Raw genomic sequence first — 19927 nt, forward strand, 5'->3', positions numbered from 1 at the left:
AAGGGACTAAGAGTAATTGTAAACTAGTTGAATTGAGACCCCTCCTGGCAACTGCTGGAGTATGTTCAGAGTACCCTTAAGTTCCAGAGTACATGGATTTCTGGGCCTGCTTTAAGCCTGCAATGGTCGACCCAACTAAAACCCTATCACTAGGATCCCTGGACCCCTTCATGAGGTAGAGATATTTTCATCTCACTTCAGCTCTGGACAGAGGAAGTAAAACCAGGCTAGCTAGCATCATGAAGCCATGATACAATGACTATATAAAGTCGCTTCGTGACTCAGATGAGAAATAAGGGGAAAACCTTCTCTGGGCCAGCATTACATGACTATTATAAGCTACTTCCTTTATGAAGTCATGCAAGTTAGGTGTGGGAACTATTTGCCATTGGGGAAAGGGTGAGGTTGATTGGTTTTTCTTTTTTTGAGAGAGCAGTGAGTGTGGGAGTGGTGGGGGGCAGGGAACACAGAGGTGGAGCAGGTGGTGTGCAGAGGGAGAGAGAGTCTTAAAAAGGCTCACACCCCAGTGCGGAGTCCGACATGGGGCTCAATCTTACAAGATATCATGAGATCATGACCTGAGCCAAAATCAAGAGTCAGATGTTCAACCAAATGAGCCACCAAGGTGCCCCAAAGCTTTGTTTCTTAAATCAGGAAAGCAGAACTAAGGAATTACACCAAGAAAGAAACAGAAGAAAGGCCAGTAACACCCTCCCTTCTCCTGAAACTAGAGCCTTTGGTACCTTGACTGCAAAGATAATTTATATTTCATTTAAGAGAATTATTGTTTTAAGCTTCCTTAAGATTTTAAATAATCTCTACACCCAACATGGGGTTCAAACTTACAACCCTGAGATCAGGAGTTGCATGCTCTACCAACTGAGCCAGCCAGATATCCTTCATTTTAAACTAGGCTTCCACCCATTCTAGCCATTTCTAAATACCTACATTCTGTCTTTTCTCTACTTTCTTTGTTTTGTTTTAAGATTTTTATTTTTATTTATTCATGAGACACAGAGAGAGAGGCAGAGACTCCCCTGCAGGGAGCCCAATTCGGGGACCCGATCCCAGGATCCTGGGATCAAGACCTGAGCCAAAGGCAGACACTCAACCACTGAGCCACCCAGGTGCCCTCTACTTTCTTTATAATCAACTCTATCTCTACCACTTCTATTCCACAAGACAGTCTTAATTCCCAAACAACATAGTAGTTTAAAAAGATGGGTCTGTACTGAATTGAATAATCTCTCCCCAAAATTCATGTCTACCTGGAACTCCAGAATGTGACCTTATTTGGAAATAGGGTCTTTGCAGATATAATTAGTTACGACGAGGTCATACTGGATTAGGATGCATCCTAAGTCCAATGACTAGAATCCTTAGAGGAAGGCTAGGTGAAGCCACAGACACATGAAGTTATCTTTATATAATTAAAGATGAAGGCAGAGGTTAGTTAAATAGCCACAAGCCAAGGAACACCAAGGATTGCTGGCAACCACCAGAAGCTAGGAAGAGGCAAGGAAGGAGACTTCTCTAGAGGTTTCAGATGGTGCCAGGCCCTGCTGACACCTTCATCTAAGACTTCTAGCTTCCAGAACCATGAGCCAATAAATTTGTTTTAAGCCACCCAATGTGTAGTACTTGGTTACGGCAGCCCTAGGAAACTCACACACACCTTGATTGGGGTTTTAGCAGCAAGATCTCGCAAGACCTTGCCTCAGAGGATAAGGGAACAAGAACACATCTGATTAATGGTACAAACCCACTGGTCTGTCCTTATTCACTAACAAATCACAATTATTTATTTCTGTGCCTCCTGTCCTTCACAGTAACATCTTTACTCATCCTATGTGGGACTCTAGCTTATGGTCCGGACCTACTAATATGCTTAAAGACACATCATTCATGTCTTTGCTTAGTGTCCTATCATCCCATCCTAGCAGAGCATAATTACATATATACTTTAGAGACAACGGCTAAGCTTTAGAACACTAGTTTTTAACCGTTTTGGTTTCCCCAGAAATAGGTATACACATAGGGGTCTACAGATCCTATGTGAGAGACCTATTTAGAAAGTTCAGACTCCTTCAGGATAACTCTAATCTCTCTTCCTTACCCACCACTCACCCTCCAATTCAATGTCAGCTTGTTTCTGAAGTCCTCCAATGAACTGAAACAGCAACCACCCATTCACTTTTATCCAAAGGCTCAGAGAGAGACAGTTGCTATTATCCTAAGCTACCCTGGAGAGTTTCATCAGGAAAAATACAACATTCAGGAAGAATTAGCTCCAGTGGTACACGCAACTCAAAGTCACAACTATGGCCCCACTCATCTACTTTCCTCTCCTTTCCTTATTTCTTTGTGACTCCTGACTTCTCTAACTTAACCTTCACTCCAATGTACCATAAGAAGAGCAATGAAACACGGAGCAAACTAAACAAAATAAGCCATGTTTTTATACAATTAATTACAAATGCCTTATTCACAGGCATTCCTCTTGGATGCATTTGTGGCAGAATGTACCCCTCACCTTATGTCTATAAAGATCTTCCTGCAGTCCACACCGGACTACCACAGAGAATTGTACTGATGGTTATTATTCACTTCTCACCACTCCGACTTAAGAAACACAATCATTGAAAAATGTGCTTTTCTTTTTTTTTTTTTTTAATTTTTATTTATTTATGATAGGAACACAGTGAGAGAGAGAGGCAGAGACATAGGCAGAGGAAGAAGCAGGCTCCATGCACCGGGAGCCCGACGTGGGATTCGATCCCGGATCTCCAGGATTGCGCCCTGGGCCAAAGGGAGGCGCCAAACCGCTGCTCCACCCAGGGATCCCGAAAAATGTGCTTTTCATTAAGATATATATAGAAAGTTTCTCTTCTCCCAAACTCATTCTCAATCTTTTTTTTTTTTCAGATTTTATTTCTTGGGCAGCCTGGGTGGCTCAGCAGTTTAGCGCTGCCTTCGGTTCAGTGCGTGATCCTGGAGACCCGGGATCAGGCCCGTCAGACTCCCTGTGTGGAGCCTGCTTCTCCCTCTGCCTGTGTCTCTGCTTCTCTCTCTCTCTGTGTCTCTCTCATGAATAAATAAATAAAATATTAAAAAAAAAAAAAAAGATTTTATTTCTTTGAGAGAGAGCACATGCATGATCAAGGGGAGGGGCAGAGGGAGAAGCAGGTTCCCCCCCTGAGCAGGGAGCCTGACTCAACTTGGGGCTCAATCCCAGAACCCTGATATCATGACCTGAGCTAAAGGCAGATGCTTAACAAACTGAGCCACCCAGGCACCCCCTCATTCTCAATCTTAGATCACTAGAATCTCTTCACCCTGGTTCTGCCACTGTTACATTTGACAAAAATGATTAGGTATCTTCTAGGAGTTAAAAGAGCACAAGACTGTTCACAACCATGAAGCTCAGTTATTTCTGAATTCCATCAACTCTCCCCTATCCCACCCAGTCCCTATAGAGCCATACATGGTCTATTTTCTCTCCAGGAGCTGATGGTCCAGCTTTACTTCTTCTGAGTAGATGGAAATGAAAGAAAGGATATTAGCCAATGAGCTAATATTCTAGCTTCCAGAACCATGAGCCAATAAATTGGAAACGAAAGAAAGGATATTAGCCAATGAGCACTGATGACAATGTGGTGAAATTGGGTCTTGGAACTACCCTATATTTCTGATGCTTCTTGATTTTACTCTAGCTACTTGGGGATAAGTCTATATAAGAAACCAGTCTTCCTACCTAAGTGCTTAGTCCAAGAAGCCAGGGGAGTAAATCTATTCAGTAATTTATCAGACTCTACAGTCTTACTTATGAACTTTGGTCCATCACCAAGGAAAACACAACCTCCTTTTAAGCAGGACTTCTCTTTCAAAACCATCCATCATCTTGTTCCTTTGTGGATTTTTTGAAACCATAAATAATGTTTATCTTAATTTAGGACAAGCAATGAATTTGCCACATAACTTACAACTGCCAGTTTCTTATCTATAGCAAGATCTCACTTAAATCCATAAAGTCCCTCAACCTATAAAGGTCTTCTTTTTTTTTTTTTTTAATTTTTATTCATTTATGATAGTCACAGAGAGATAGAGAGAGAGGCAGAGACACAGGCAGAGGGAGAAGCAGGCTCCATGCACCGGGAGCCCGACGTGGGACTCGATCCCGGGTCTCCAGGATCGCGCCCTGGGCCAAAGGCAGGCGCCAAACTGCTGCGCCACCCAGGGATCCCCTATAAAGGTCTTCAAGGAGTCTGAATCTTTTAAAAATAGTATTTATTATTTCACATTAGATCTAATGAAGCATAAGCTGAGATTCTTTAAAGTACCACCATTTTACAGACATAATAGCTTCTTTTCTTTACAATAACAGGCCCAGTACTTCATCAACCTAGTCCTTGACTTACAGCTGAAAAATCAAAAGGTCTGTGTGAGCCGATAGAAGAGCACATCCTAGTCATGCCATGACCAAGGAACCAAAGCTGACATCAGCACTGTAAAAGCCAGTCTGCAGGAATGCTACTCTAAAGAAGGGGAATGAGTACTAAGTTAGATGAGGTTCTGGCTTCATTCTGACAGATTTTAGTCTAAGAAACTCTGCTGAAGAGGTTCATTCTCTTCTACAATCCCCTTTTATGGAACAGAAGGCTGAAATTGAATCTTTATAAAAGAAATTAACGGCCTTTTCGTTTTTTCTTCATTTTTCCTCCAGCCACCTTGTTCCTGACACCAATAGCACCCTCCGTATCATCGTTGTCCCCAGCATCCTCCCGCGTACGTTTCTTCTTTTCTCCATGTTCCCTTAACTCCTGCAAGAAAAGAAAAGGATGGGAGTGAAAATTACTCTCACTGCAAGTAACAAACACATCCTGGTCTCCTCTCTTTAAAATCAAACTCTAAGTAACTCTCTAATACCTCATATTAGCAAAGGGCTAAGACCAAAATTCCAATACACAAAAATGTTTATATGAAAATTAAAACAATAAGCTATTATTTTCACATGACAGGCCAGCAAAAATTTAAGAGGATGGTAACACCTCATATTGGTCAAGGTATGGAGACATCCCCATATACTGTTGTTCACAGGGCAAACTGCTATATCTTTTCAGAGGGGAAGGGCAGGAAATCTGGCATTCTATATGAATTTGAATTTTAATTGTATTTACTCCTCTGTCCAACAATTCTACTTCAAGGAATTTATTCTAAAGAAACAAAAAGCTGTGCATACTAGAATGCCCAACATGGTACCAGTTAAAATACAAAACACGTGAAAAAGTATAAATATGCACTAAGGTAAAATCATGTTATATATTCATAACGGAATTCTCTGTAGCCACTAAGAAGTGATCACATGACTATTTGTTAAAATAGAAAAATGTTAATCACATACAACTACGTAAAGATCTAAGTATGGCTGAAAAAAGAAAAATAGCCAAATGTTCTCTGTGCTGGATGGCTTATATGCTTCATTTGTTATTTTAATCTTTTCTGTATTTTCTGAAATTCTTTCCAATGTACATGGAATACTTTTATAAACCAAAATACCAAAGAATTCCATGTGAGCAGAAAAATAAAACAAGCTCACACACCAGCTACTCAGAAAGCATCCCAGGGGCAGAGCTGCCTTATCCCTCAAACTGGAACTCTAGAGAAGAGACAGTACTTGCTAGGGTTCTCTTCAGAATCTTCCCATCCATCCTACAACTATTATGACTACTACTTATTATTAGTAACTATGTAGTTCACATTAGCTTTATCTGGTGCCAAAAAAAAAAAAAAAAAACCCTTTTACACTATCAATTTAATTATTATTCCCAATTTTCAGGCAAATAACTGATTCTGAGAGGTAGATGCATTGCCCAAACCTACAATGTCCAATTCACAGTTGGGTCTTCTGATCTCAATTCCAAAGGTTTTCTTGCCACATGTGAAACATGAAGAGTGGCTGAGAATGTGGTCACTGTGGTCAGACTGAGTCCAAACCTTGACTCCAATTACCTACCATCTCTATATTTTAGTATGCTCATCCTAATTTTAGAATAAAATAATACTCAGTTCCTATGGTTCCTTCTGAGGATTAATACAACAGTGTCTAGGACACAGTTAACGTCATTTGCATTTAAGTTGATGAGAAAATAGGTTGCATACCATTCGGGCAAATCTCTGGGCTTCAGTCACACGTTCTGTCAGCATCATAACCTCATCATCCTGTGTTGGAAAGACAGGCAGTTTCTTCCCAATTAAGTGTTCTATGCGCTGAAAGAGTTCCACATCATACCTGAGGAAGGAAATGGCATGGCTTTGGTTGGCTGACAACGCAAATGTCTGTCCATTCCAAAAGTATACATTATGTGATATGATGCAACAAGAGCCAGTTTTAAACACTACTGAATTCATTATTACTCTTCAGAATACTGATTAGATGCAATCTTCTGTACACAGCCCACTAGATAATCACCCATCATATTCTTAGTCCCAGAAAAGTCCTGGTTACATAAAAATTTGTTCCTTTAGAAACAAAACCAAAATAATTACTCTAATACTTTTGAGTTGAGGGAAAGGTCACTGAGCTCCAGCTTCAGCAGCTGAAAGAAACAGCAGGGGGCTTCTTCCTCTGTTTCTATAATGCCAAATACCATACTAGGTCCTTTACATATGGATCACCAATCTTCATTAAAACCCTGCTAAGTAGGTATTATTATTTCCATTTTACAAAAGATGAAAACAGCATGAAGGAGGTTATGGCAAAGTCAGGTGCCAAGTCAGAAGGCTTCAAAGCTGTTCTTTTCTCTCCATTGTTCTGCCCCTGAAGTCAACTCACTTACTGTGTGACAAAGGTGATAGCTTTTCCTGATCGCCCAGCTCGAGCAGTTCGACCCACTCGATGGATGTAATCCTGAAACAAAAAGCATAAATAAGTGTGAGTTATATAAAATACAAACAAAAAACTATGAACATAAAGTCTTATTGCAAACCTTTGAAAGAAAACAGATTCATGTTGAAACATGGAAAAATGGATTAGGCAATAGGTTGAGATAAATCTACTTCCTCTTCTCCTTGCAGCACCAAATTGGTTCTTTTTTCTTTTCTTTTACAAAAAGGCAAATCTAACGTGTATCTACATGGTCTAGAAAAAAACAGCAGTGGATCTAGAGGCAGACTTGGATCATGGCTCTGTCCTACCGTCTACACAACTGTCTGCAAGTCACACAGAGTCTCTGAATTGGTTTCTCTCTATAAAACAGGGCTAGAAATCCATGCCCAAACTCAGAGTCATTGTGAAAATCAAATGAGGCAGCAGTTAAATACAAAGCCAATAGATATTAGTTGTTCTGAGGGCAATTCTGTCCTCACCATGGAATATTTAGAAATGTCAACAAACCTACCTGGTTGACACAATGTCACCTGTGGGGAGAGGCCAGAAATGCCACTAAGCATCCTAAAATGCAAAAGACAGCCCAGCAAAGAATCTGCTAGCCCAAAATGTTAATGGTGCCAAGGCTGAAAAACCCTGACATATGCTAAGAACCATAAGCTGATCGTTCTAAAGAAATGAGACTGACAAAGAATAGCATATGCTGCACCTACCCCTTTGGCTATAAGCCCCCAATACCTCTCCTTGGCTACCTTCATTCACATTAATATCACATTCTCAGGCATGTGCAAGATAATGAGAATGAATAAATCAAGAATTTTCCCAGTTTTTGATAATTAATTGAGGGCAAAAAAATAAAATAAAATAATGTTGCAACTAAGGAGATATAAAAACATTCCATTAAGAAATACACTTTGGGGGTGCCCGGGTGGGTCAGTCGATTAAGCATCTGCCTTCAGCTCAGGTCATGATCCCAGAGTTCCCAGACTGAGCCCTGTGTCAGGCTCTCTGCTAAGTGGTGAATCTGCTTCTCCCTCTCCCTCTGCTCCTCTCCCAACTCACTCACTCTCTTTCAAATAAATAAATCTTAAAAAAAAAAAAAAAAGAAAGAAAGAAAAAAGAAATACACTTTAGATACAATGGAGTATTATTCAGCTATAAAAAAAGAACTGAATCTTGCCATCTGCAACAAAAGATGGACCCTATGGATATTATGCTAAGTGAAATAAGTCCAAGAAAGACAAATACTGCATGAGCTAACTTGTATGTACAATCTAAAAAGAAAACAACAACAACAAACTGAGCTCATGATACAGAGACTATATCTGATAGCTGCCAAAGGTGGGAATAATGGGGGTAGGGGATATAAAACTGGATGAAGGAAATCAAAAAACACAAACCTCAGGTGACAAAATAAATCAGTCATGGGGCCGTAATGTATAGCATGGTGACTATAGTTAGTAACAGTCTATCACACACTTGAAAGCCACTAAGAGAGTACAGTTTAAAAGTTGTCATCCCGAGGGAAAAAAAAATTCGTACCCAAGTATAGTGACAGATATTAACTAAATTTGTAGCAATCAGTTTATGATATGTGCATATATCATATCATTATGGTGTACAACTGAAACTAATGTTATATGTCAATTATACCTCAATTTAAGAAAAAGAAATACACTGTGAGACTAGCATGTCAGGTCAGCGACAAGACTCACCTTGGAATGGGTAGGAATGTCAAAGTTAACAACTACATCCACATGAGGTATGTCCAAACCTCGGCTTGCAACATCAGTGGCTAGAAGGATAGAACGAGCCTTTGCCTTAAACTTATTAAGGGATCCTAGGCGTTTGCTCTGAGATGATGAAAAGAAATGAAAAGAACTTTAATCTTGGAAAGTTAAGGAATCTTAGAATCTAAGTCATACACTCTAGGAACAACAAATTTAAGAACAGAGATTCACAGGTCAAAAGAAAACACAGAAGCAACAAAAAAATATTTAAGACTAAGGCTAGAAAAATACTAACATGAAATAAGGATAATTTAACATGATAAAGAGTAGAAACACCTGGGTGGCTCAGCAGTTGAGCATCTGCCTTTGGCTCAGGGTGTGATCCTGGGGTTCCAGAATCAAGTCCCACATCGGGCTACCTGCATGGAGCCTGCTTCTCCCCCTGCCTATGTCTCTGCCTCTCTCTACGTATGTGTCTCTCATGAATAAATAAAATCTTAAAAAAAAAAAAAACAAGACATGATAAAGAGTAAAAAATAATTTATTAAAAATCTTTGAGACCAAAGAGTCACTTATTACCACTAGGGCTGAATAAATCAACTCAAGAGCTTCCATATCGGACAAATAACTATGAAATCTTCTAATCTGGACCTTCTGCCGTCCTGAAAGGAGGAAGTGACCATCCAGAGCAACACTTTAAGGCCCATAAATCAGAATAATTCTAGGAGGATGCATTGACATTATTGTACAGACTTACTGCTCTATGTTTACTCTTCTCATGCCACCAGTCCACCACTAATGATGCCAAAGAATCTTTACCTGACTCATCTGTCCATGCAGGGGGATGGCAGTGAATCCAAGGTTTCGGAGTAGCAAAGCTGTTCTCTGAGTATTGTTACAGGTACTGCAGAATATCATAAAGGAGTTTCCAGCCAATTCATTAAGAATATAAACCAGGTAGGTATCCTAAGTTACAAAACAATGTGAGTGATTGAACCTGGAGGTAACGCTGGAGTCCTGGGCATATAAATTATGTAAGAGCCTAAGCCTATAGTTGTTTCTCAATTATCCAGACCCTAGCTGCCCATTTTGCATTCCTGAAGCAGTGTTATCTTTGTGAACCATGAATTTCACTTATAACCTAAAGCCAAGCACAACTCCCTGTACCCAGCAACCAGGAAAAGCCCTTCCATCAAAGCACAAAACTAGGGTCCCAGGCCTATAAAAAAAGCACATCAGCAGCAGACAAAGAAAAGCTACTTCAAGAATGGGGTTGGAAAGGAATTACATCATTATTGTGGTTTAGCATGCTGTGAATTCCCGGAATGTTTGACTTTATCAGTGATAAATATAAGCACAGTATGTGCTCTAAAACAAACAGCACAGCTCTTAGCTAATCATAAGTGGACACACTTTCAGATGCTTTGCTGAGGAAGGAGAGGGAGAGGCAGGAATGATCAAAGTAAACACTTCACCTTGAATTTAGAAGGAATAAAAAGATAATATTGCTGTAATTTCTCAACTGTCTGGTATTTGGAGGAAACAGCACACTTCACAGGATTCTTCAGTGCTGCTCGCTGAAGTTTTTGCACCTACAGAAAGAAAGCTTGGAATAGTACACAGATTCCTAAATGCTCTATTTTTATTATTGTTATTGTTTTTATTACTTAATAAAGAAGAAAATGTTAAGTCCTAGAAAATTTCACCTTCTTGGTCATGGTAGCAGAGAAGAGAAATGTTTTCCGATCTCGGGGAATCACCTTGAGGATCTTGTCAACCTAAGACACAAAGAGGAAAAGGACAGCAATGTAACATTTACACTGGACACTGGCAAATGCTCTTTGTGAAGGAGACTGAGTACAAAACTAAAAGTATCCCTGTGGGAACTCAAAAATTCAATTCAATTCAGCTAAAATTTACTGAATATTACTTAAGATAATAAGTACTTAAGTACTTTTTGATACCATCCCAGATGCTATTTTTAAAAATGTCATTCAGAGAAAAGAAGTTTAAATTAGAGTAGAGCCAATCTAAAGGAAAAGTGAAGAATAAATGTTCATCAACTAAGACATGATGACTGAGTCAGCTATGATGACAGAAAATAAAGACTTTTCAAAGTGTATGAGAGAGATATACATCAAATCAAATGGAAAGGAAATCTGTTGAAATTTCTCATGTCTGAAATCAAAATCAAACTACATTCTAGAGAGGATGCTGAGGCACTGACAATATGAGGAGAACCAAGAATGAGAAAAGGTGGCAGAGATGTTTAGCTGATGCTGATACAGGATTCCAGATAAAGTAGATGTGCAATGAACCAAATTTTGAAACAGGGCACTTGAGATGCCCAAAGAGGAAAAAAGAAATTGAATGCTCACTTCTGTCTCAAAATCCATATTCAATATTCGGTCTGCTTCATCCATGACCAAGTATTTGAGAGCTCTTAAATTGAAACCTTTTGTATTTTCCAAGTGGTCAATCAATCGACCAGGAGTTGCTATCAAGAAACGTTGGGGGAAAAAAAAAGAAACATTGAGGGAAAAGGTCAATATTTAAGGATAAGGAAAAGGACAAAAAGAAAGTTACCAACCACCGCACTCCCCCAAACCCCAATTTTCAGAAATTAAAAAAATTAAACAGAATCACAAAAATCCTTTCTTCAAAGTCTTTCCGCACAAATAAGTTACGCCCAACATCAGTAGATTTCCTCCAATCTATCATCACCAGTGCCTTTAACCTTTGTCAGTTACTCACCTATTACTATGTGTGGTTTTTTGGCCAGGGCCAGAGACTGGGACATTGAATCAATTCCACCTACAATTACAGCTACAAAAATAAAAACAAATTTATAGAAGAGAGATCCTTTATTTTTTCCATAGTTCACTGAACCATCTTTTAAAGTCAGTGCTAGATTTCGACTTAAATTTTTCTTCCTATATAACTTTCCCCAAAGTTAAAATACCAAATTGGCTTTTAAGGTCAATGAACTCATGTTAATAATACTTCCTTCTATTCTCCTTTAACATTCATTCTAAACTTGTAAAGAAACTGTGATTCTTCTCCTCTTAGTCACTTACCACTTTGCACACCAATAGAAGACCCCAGGGCTTCAAATTGCTCTGAAATCTGAAAGGCCAACTCTCGAGTGGGCGTGAGAACTAAGGCAAACAGACGCTGGGGCGTCTCCAGCAGTGCATTCAGAATGGGCAAAGCAAAAGCCCCTGTTTTTCCAGATCCAGTTTCTGCCAGCCCGATGATATCACGACCTAGGAAGAAAAAGAAAACATCTAACAGCAAAGATATGCTCTTTGCATTATTTCCATATTTTCTACAATGACCCAATGTGGGCACAAAGTAGACAACGAATAAACATTTGATGAAGTGGAGGAAGAGAGAGGCTGAGCAGGAAGAAGACATGGTCTCTGTCCTAGATAAGCTCAAAATCTGGGAGTGACATATACAAAGATGGTATGATGTGATAAGGGCTTTAAGATAAGCCCCTACAAAACAGAGTTAAAACACAAAGGAAGGAATAACTTAGAGCCCAGAGGAGTCAGGAAAGGCTAACAGAGGTGATGGATAAATCAAATCTGGAAGTAAGCAAAGGAAAGGAATGACATTCCTATACCAGGACAGAGGATGGAGGCTTTGAAGAACACAGCAGGTGCAGGGAGAGTGAGAAGTACAATGTGACCAGAACACAGAAGTGTTAAGGAGGGAAAGGGAGAAGAATGACGCTAGAAAGGAAACTCATAAGCCATGCTAGGGAGTTCTGATGTCTTCCTTTAAGAGGGAGGAACTGAAGAATTTTAAGCAGGGAACATCAAGATCGATGTTACTCCTCTGAAAGATAAACCCTAGGCCTGATGGCATAAGGAGCCAAGGAGCTCAACAGTACAGGCCATTTCCACTGCTTCTTCTGAGGGAAGATGCCATAAGTAATCCCTTAAAAAGAGGTCCCCAGGGTTTGTTATCACCAATCAAGCTACAACTATAAAATTTGGAAATTAACTCCCAAAACAAGACCCCCATCTCTAGGCTGGTGGGCTGCAGCTCAAAACATAGTTGTGCACTGTAACAGCACCCACTGGGAATGCTTCCTACTGAAAATGCCCTCTAGTTGATGTTCACATTATTCCTTGATTGTATATAACTGCTTAGATTTCCTTACCTAGAGATTAATCCTAAAATAAACTCCTTCTCTCTGAGATTAGCGGAACATGACTCTTCCTTAAGATCTAAAATGACCTAAGCAAACAGAAGGGGAAACACACAGGAAAATGAGAGCTCAGTTAGGATACTGGGGAGTTATGATGGTGGTCTGAACTAAGGGAAGGCCATGAGGACAGAAATAAGTGAGATGTAGAAAGTAATGCAAGAAAATGTAGTTGACACATGGGCTTCTAGATTGGGGAACTCAAAGGCCATAAATTGACATCAGGGATAAGGGCTTACAGAAAATTAGTTCTGGTGAGGAAAACAATGACTCTGGTTTGAACATAGGGAACTTGAGGTTCATGCAACAGGCTCAGAGAGAAATATCTAAAAACAAGTTGGACATACTTGTTTGGAGCACAGCAGAGAAGGTAGGCTAGAAACACAGACATGGGAGCCATCCTAACAGTGGTACTCCCCTAAGGGCAGATGCATTAGAATCATCTATGAGACTTTTATATGTATACACACCAGGGTCACACATGTAGAAACTGTTTCAGTGGGTCTAGAAATCTCTATTGTTTTTCAAGTTAGCTTCAATAGCTTGGCTGAAGGAATTTTGGAAACTGGGCACAGGAACATGGTCTGATTTGGTGACCTGATTCTGGTGACCACTGACTGAGATTCACTGATGCAGACAGTGTTAAAGATTCAGGATTGAATGAGAAATCTTACTAGTGTTTTAGAGTGAGAAAAAGAGTAACGATAGAATTAACATTGCAAAGAAAAAGGAACCAGAAGAAACTGAGAACGAATAGTTAGACAAAGATACAGAGACAAAGACACAGAGACCTGTGTCTCTGCCTCTCTCTCTCTCTTTTTGTTTCTCATGAATAAATAAAACCTTTAAAAAAAAGAAGAAGAAGAAGAAAATACTGACTTGAAATTGAAAAGAGAGGAGAGTGAGTGATATCAAATAGAACAGACGCCTCAATATCCGTCTCTTAGACATTAATCACTTAAACTGGGATCAGTCACGCCAGATCAGTCACTGCATATTCTAATGAATGCTACCCTTCACCCTTCTAAACAGCAACATCAATGCTTTCCATATAAAAGTACAGGTGTAGAGACACCTGGGTGGCTCAACAGTTGAGCATCTGCCTTTGGAATGGGCATGATCCCCGTCCAGGGATAGAGTCCTGCACTGGGCTCCCTGTGAGGAGCCTGTTTCTCCCTCTGCCTATGTCTCTGCCTCTGTGTCTCTCATGAATAAATAAATAAAATCTTAAAAAAAAAAAAATTACAGGTGTAGAGGTGAATTATAAGTCAGACCAGACAATCGACTAACTTTGTAAAGGTCACAGAAACAAATGACAATATAGGGATAAAATTTCTCCTTCATTTACTAACTTTAAGGTTCCTCTTGGTTGTAGGGTAAGTGACAACGGACTATAACAGCATCCACCTATTTGTGAGCTAAGGGCTTCCAAAGCTTTTTATTCCCCAACTCTGGGGTTTCTGCCCTCCCTGCTGGGGTACAACAAGCCTTCTGGAACAGGGAAAAAAAAAAAAAAGAAAAAGAAAAAAATTAGAGGGATCTCTCCTCCTTTTCTGTCAAAAGAAATCTTAAAATTTCAGAAGAAAGGAGTATACAAGAAAGATTTAGGGAAGTAAGGGAGTTTAAGTCTCGATTCACATGGCTGTGAGCAATGCCCACTGCCAGCAGGTAAGGCCTGCACCTGTACTGCTTTTAGTTCTCTATAATCTCCTCAAAACAATATTCACTTTGTGAGACTAATTTTTCTCTATTATTTCCTTTCTTCCTCTCACAACCCCTAAGCCTTTCCAGTGGTACTATCTGTGTAGAATACACACCCCATAAGGGCACAATAAATTCATTCACCTTGGCCACATTGCCAACACCTAACACACTGCATGGTATGTGGCAGCCTTTCAAAAAACTGTCTGAAATTCCTAGAGGACTGTAAATGATCTCTGAATTAGAAATAAACTTAATACATGAAACAGATGGGAAGAAAAGCATCCTCAAAAACAATCAAAAGGGGCACCTAGGTGGCTCAATCGGTTAAGCATCTATCTGCCTTTGGCTCAGGTCATGATCTCGGGGTCCTAAGATCCAGCCCCACATGGGGCTCCCTGCTCAGTGGAGAGCCTGCTTCTCCCTCTCCCTCTGCCTGCCACTCCCCCCCCCCTCAAATAAATACATAAATAAATAAATAAATAAATAAATAAATAAATCTTGTTAAAAAAAAAATCAAAAGACTTTGTTCTCTCCATTGTAACACTGTGTTACAGGGCCAAGAATGCAGCTTTTCTGCTAGGACATCCTATATTCAAATTCTAGCTCCACAAAATAGTTATGTGACTCTAGTCAAGGTACTTAATCTGCTGACTTTCAATTTCACCAATAAAATAATCATTCCTGCCTTTCAGAATCGTTACAAGGTTTAAGAACAATGGATATACCCAGGACTCTGTAACTTTGTGGAAAGGGACACCGTCAGTAGTACTCAAACTAAAATTTTAAAGCTCATTTAATAGAGAAAAGAAAAACTTTGTTAGATTATTTAAACCTCTTGTTTAGGGCCAGTGTGTATAGGTGTTTTTAATGAAGCATTTATAAATTGCTCATTAGAATGAGATAAGCTCAAGAATAAGAATAATGACTTTTTGCATGATGATTATGTCAATCACAGTACTCAGTTCCTAGTAATCTTTCACTGACTCCTATCTTCTCTGCATTCAATACAAACTTTTTACTGAAAACATTATGAATAATTTCAGAATTACCACCACCTAATTTGGGTTCCTTCTGCCAAGACATTCTATAGAGTAAGCAAGAAAATGCCAGAATGCGCCAACCCTTCTTTTTGCTCTTTGAAAGCAACTCCAGCAGTGCTGACTGCCGAAATGTCTTCCTCATTCGTGGCCCTTGTAGTCCTTATTCTCCTAGCTTCTCTAAACAAGTTCAAAGTGTTTACTCTCGCCTCCCTGAAACACTCTCCCTTACCTAATTTGTATGAAATTGTACTCTCACGATTTTCAACCCTCTACTGAGCATCCACTTCTCCCCTCTGTCATCTCTTGACCTTACCTGGCAACCTCACCCATGTCCAGTTTCAGCTACAACTTCCCTTTGGACATGGTCTGTAGCCAGTTCTGGCCTCTTAAGCAAGCTCTAATCCCTAGATTCCAACTGTGCATTCTATCTCTTTGATGCCTGAAATCAATTATTTCCAACCGAAATCCTCTTCCCTAAAATTATTTTTCCTCCTATGTTCCTTTTTACACCAGTAAAATGTCCTAAACACACAGGCAATAATCTTAGATTTCCCCACCTCTTGCTTTCCATTAACAAATTAGTTATAAAATCATGATGATTCTTTTTCTATCATTTTCTCTTTTTCATTCTCACTACCACTAACCCATCCTTTATTTGTTGCCAAAATTACTGCAAGGCCATCCTAACTGGTCTCCCAGCCTCTGGTGCCTCATCTCTAAACTACCTTACAAAGCTATGAGATTAATATTCCAAGAATACAACTCTAAGGATTTCATTCCCCTGCTAAAAAATAATCTCCAAAGGCACTCCACGGCCCATGGAACAAGACCAAATTCCTTTACTCAGCATTTAAGTCTGGCATAATCTGGCCCCAATGATCTACTAATCTTTCTCTCCATTCTCTGTTAAGTACGTGCAGGCCTGCACATATGCCCATGTTTTCCAGCCTCCTTAGTTTTTTTTTTTCCATGCTGTTCTCTATGCCTAGAAAGTCCTCCCTGCCATCATACATGAATGTCTAAATTGTATCCAGTCTTCACAGTTCAGCTCAAATGTCTTTCCAACCCTCCCAGCCAAAAACTAAAGTTTTCTCTAATCCATTCCAATGAGTAATAAACTATTCTCCCTCAGTGCACTTGGAATATAACTTTATGTCCCTTGTAATAGATTTATAATTACCTCCTTACTAGTCTCCAAGTTCTTGGAGAGGGCTGAATCTTAACTTCTGTGCCTTACATTTACAACAGATGCATACTATTTATGGAAGGACCTAGTGGAATTTCACAGAGTAAGTTTAATTACTTTTCCACATGACAGCTCTTCAAATCCTGAAGCCAATTATCAGATCCCACCCAGCTCCACTCTTCAGAGTGAATGCACTCAGCTCCTTTAGCTGTTTAGGACTATTCTTTTTTTCTTTTTTAAGACTTCATTTATTTGAGAGAGAGAGCATGCAAGCCCAATATCCAAAGGAGACACAACTACAAATGCCAGGCACTGCTTAAACATTCTACCGTCAATTTAAAAATTGAACAAGTCTTGTTGGTTTTATTTCCATGTTTCTCAAATCTGCAGTCACCTCTCCCTAGCTAAAATCAAAAACCTCTCTATCCCAGATTACTGGGAGATAAGTAAGATAAGTGGAGAACAGCAAAGGGAGAGAAAGAATCTGAAGCAGACTCTGCACTAAGCATGGAGTCACACTGGGCATGTAGTCCTACTTGGAGCTCAATCCCAGGACCACAAGATCATGACATGAGACAAAATCAAGAGTAGTAAGCTCAACCAACTGCCCCATTTAGAACTATTCCTTTTTTCTTCTTCTTCTTCTTTTTTTTTTTTTTTTTTAAGATTTTATTTATCTAGTTGACAGAGGAAGAGAGAGAAGACAAGCAAGCAGAGTGGCAGGCAGAGGGAGAGGGAGAAGCAGGCTCCCCACTGGGCAGGGAGCCTGATGTGGGGCTCGATCCTAGGACCCTGAGATCATGACCTCAACCAAAGGCAGACACTTAACTGACTGAGCCACCCAAGCAACCCAGGACTATTCTTGATACTATACCACATCCAGTACCACTTGGTCGGTCCCTCAAAACTGATCCCCAGAACTAAGCATAATATTCTAGGTGTGTTCTAATCAGCACAAGGCACTTTTCTCTCTCTCGAGCTAGTTCAGAAGTTCCTAACATGGGATATGCAGGAGAGGAATTCAGGGTGAGGGGGTAACTTCTATGTAAAGATACATTTATACATTTTTTCTGGGGAAAAACCCTTAATGTAGCTATGATTATACTCATTTTCTCTAAGGATCTTAATGAATTTCAGTTAACACTGCTGGGCCTCTTTTACCACCAATCCTAATCCTGTGAAGCTGGACTTTGGGAATATAAAAGTAGCACTTTACCCTTACTCCTAGAAAATTTATCCTGTTTGGATCCCACTAGTCATCAACCAATGTTAGCCATTCTTCTGCAAATTTGATAAATATGTCTCACAAAGATCTCTCAACTCCTCTAGATAACAGATATTCCAGGCACTCTTATGTAAATCTGCATTTATTAACTCATAATATCTTTTTTTTTTTAAGATTTTATGTATTTATTCATGAAATACACAGAGAGAGAAGCAGAGACATAGGGAGAGGGAAGCCCGGTGTGGGACTCCATTCCAGGACCCTGGGATCACAACCTGAGCCAAAGGCAGATGCTCAACCACTGAGCCATCCAGGTGCCCCTTGACTCATAATTTCTAACAGGTTTCTTGTTAGTACACTTTAATCCAGTGCTTCCTTAAAGTCAGCATCTATTGCAAACAACAAATCGCCTTGTAGAAAGTAACCTCAATAGAAGAGCATTACTTTTTCAAAGCCAATAAGCCACAAATTTTGTATCTTTAGAGATCATGTCTTTGTTTTTGTTTTTAATATTTTATTTATTTATTCATGAGAGACACACAGAGAGAGACAGAGACACAGGCAGAAGGAGGAGAAGTAGGCTTCCACGCAGGAACCTGATGTGGGAATCGATCCTGAAATTCCAGAGACAAAGGCAGACGCTCAACTGCTGAGCCACCCAGGCGTCCCTAGTGATCATGTTTTTATACCACTTGAGCTACACAAGAATAGCTTTCAAAAGTAGTAAAGGATTTAATTGAGTGTAATTTCTTATTATACCTGTAGTAAGCCACATATTTCATTTCAGCCTACCTTGTAAGGCCAAAGGAATAGCTTCAATCTGGATCTTTGTGGGCTTTGTCCATCCCAACTGGTCACAAGCTTCACACAACACATCTGTCACACCCTTAGAATTCAGAAAAACACACTTAGGCAAAGAAGAACACACACACTTGCCTCCCTGCTAATTAAACGACGGTCAGAACCACCTTGCCGGTGACGTGGGCATCCCTTACCCTTTGATTCAAGGGGTACTGAGCCTGCTCGGTCTCCTCCTTTATTACGCGCACTAGGAGATCGCGCCTCAAGACGTGGCACTTCCCACTCAAAGACAAAAGCCAAGTTCTTCACATGTATTATTAGTTCATGCAATCCTTACAATCCTGTGAAGCACTTATTATTACCCCCAATCTACAGATGTGCAAAGTGAGGCACGGCGAGGTAACATCCCCTAGTAAGTGACTGGGTCGGAATCCAAACCCGTTTCATCTCACTCCGAAGCCCAAGACTTTGGCAGGAGTACAAGCTCCTCCTGGCAAATACAGCCGTCACCACACCACGATGGAGACAGACGCAAAGGGGGACCCTCAGGGATGGGCGGCCTTCCCACCGTTCAAACCCGGAGGCCTAGGGGCAGCGTCCGAAACCCAAGCCAGGCCCCAGCTGCTTTTGTACACCACCAGCCGGGATGCGAGGCAGCTGGACTCCGCCTGAGCCTGCTGCCAGCAAAACAAAGAGAAGCCGGCGCCATCCACGCTCACCAGATCTTTAAACGTCTTCGTTTCCTCCTCCTGCACTGCCGGCTGAGGCCCTTCCGCGGGAGAATCGTGCTCCTCGGGCGCCGCCATGTCTACCGCGGACTCCGGAAGTGCGTCGGAAGCGCGCGGGATGCTGGGAAATGTAGTTTTAGTCTCCGCGGCCAGCATGTTCTGGGCGCCCCCCTGCGGGCTCTCTGGGATTTGCCGGCCCGGTGTGGGGGGCGGGGCGGGGTGTGGCTTAGCGGAAACTTGTTTTTTTTTTTGTTTTTTTTTTTAAAAAGGGGACGGGGGGGGGAGGGGGAACCCTGGGTGGCGCAGCGGTTTGGCGCCTGCCTTTGGCCCAGGGAGCGATCCTGGAAACCCCGGATCGAATCCCACGTCGGGCTCCCGGTGCATGGAGCCTGCTTCTCTCTCTGCCTCTCT

General features: G+C 40.6%; 1 protein-coding gene across 1 annotated transcript; it reads right to left on the bottom strand.

Annotated features, from left to right (window-relative positions):
• Nucleotides 1–4270: 4270 nt before the first annotated feature.
• Nucleotides 4271–19687, bottom strand: DDX47 (DEAD-box helicase 47). The gene is made up of 12 exons (XM_025995199.2): nucleotides 19508–19687; nucleotides 18780–18873; nucleotides 11694–11882; nucleotides 11371–11442; nucleotides 10995–11113; nucleotides 10323–10394; nucleotides 10092–10208; nucleotides 9436–9582; nucleotides 8602–8739; nucleotides 6837–6907; nucleotides 6160–6289; nucleotides 4271–4820 (listed from the first exon to the last, which is right to left on the bottom strand). The coding sequence occupies exons 1-12, from the start codon at nucleotides 19670–19672 to the stop codon at nucleotides 4686–4688; spliced, it is 1449 nt and encodes a 482-aa protein (XP_025850984.2). The 5' UTR covers nucleotides 19673–19687; the 3' UTR covers nucleotides 4271–4685.
• Between the last annotated feature and the right edge of the window lie 240 nt (nucleotides 19688–19927).

This window comes from Vulpes vulpes, chromosome 8 (assembly GCF_048418805.1).
Source record: "Vulpes vulpes isolate BD-2025 chromosome 8, VulVul3, whole genome shotgun sequence".
Taxonomy (NCBI): domain Eukaryota; kingdom Metazoa; phylum Chordata; class Mammalia; order Carnivora; family Canidae; genus Vulpes; species Vulpes vulpes.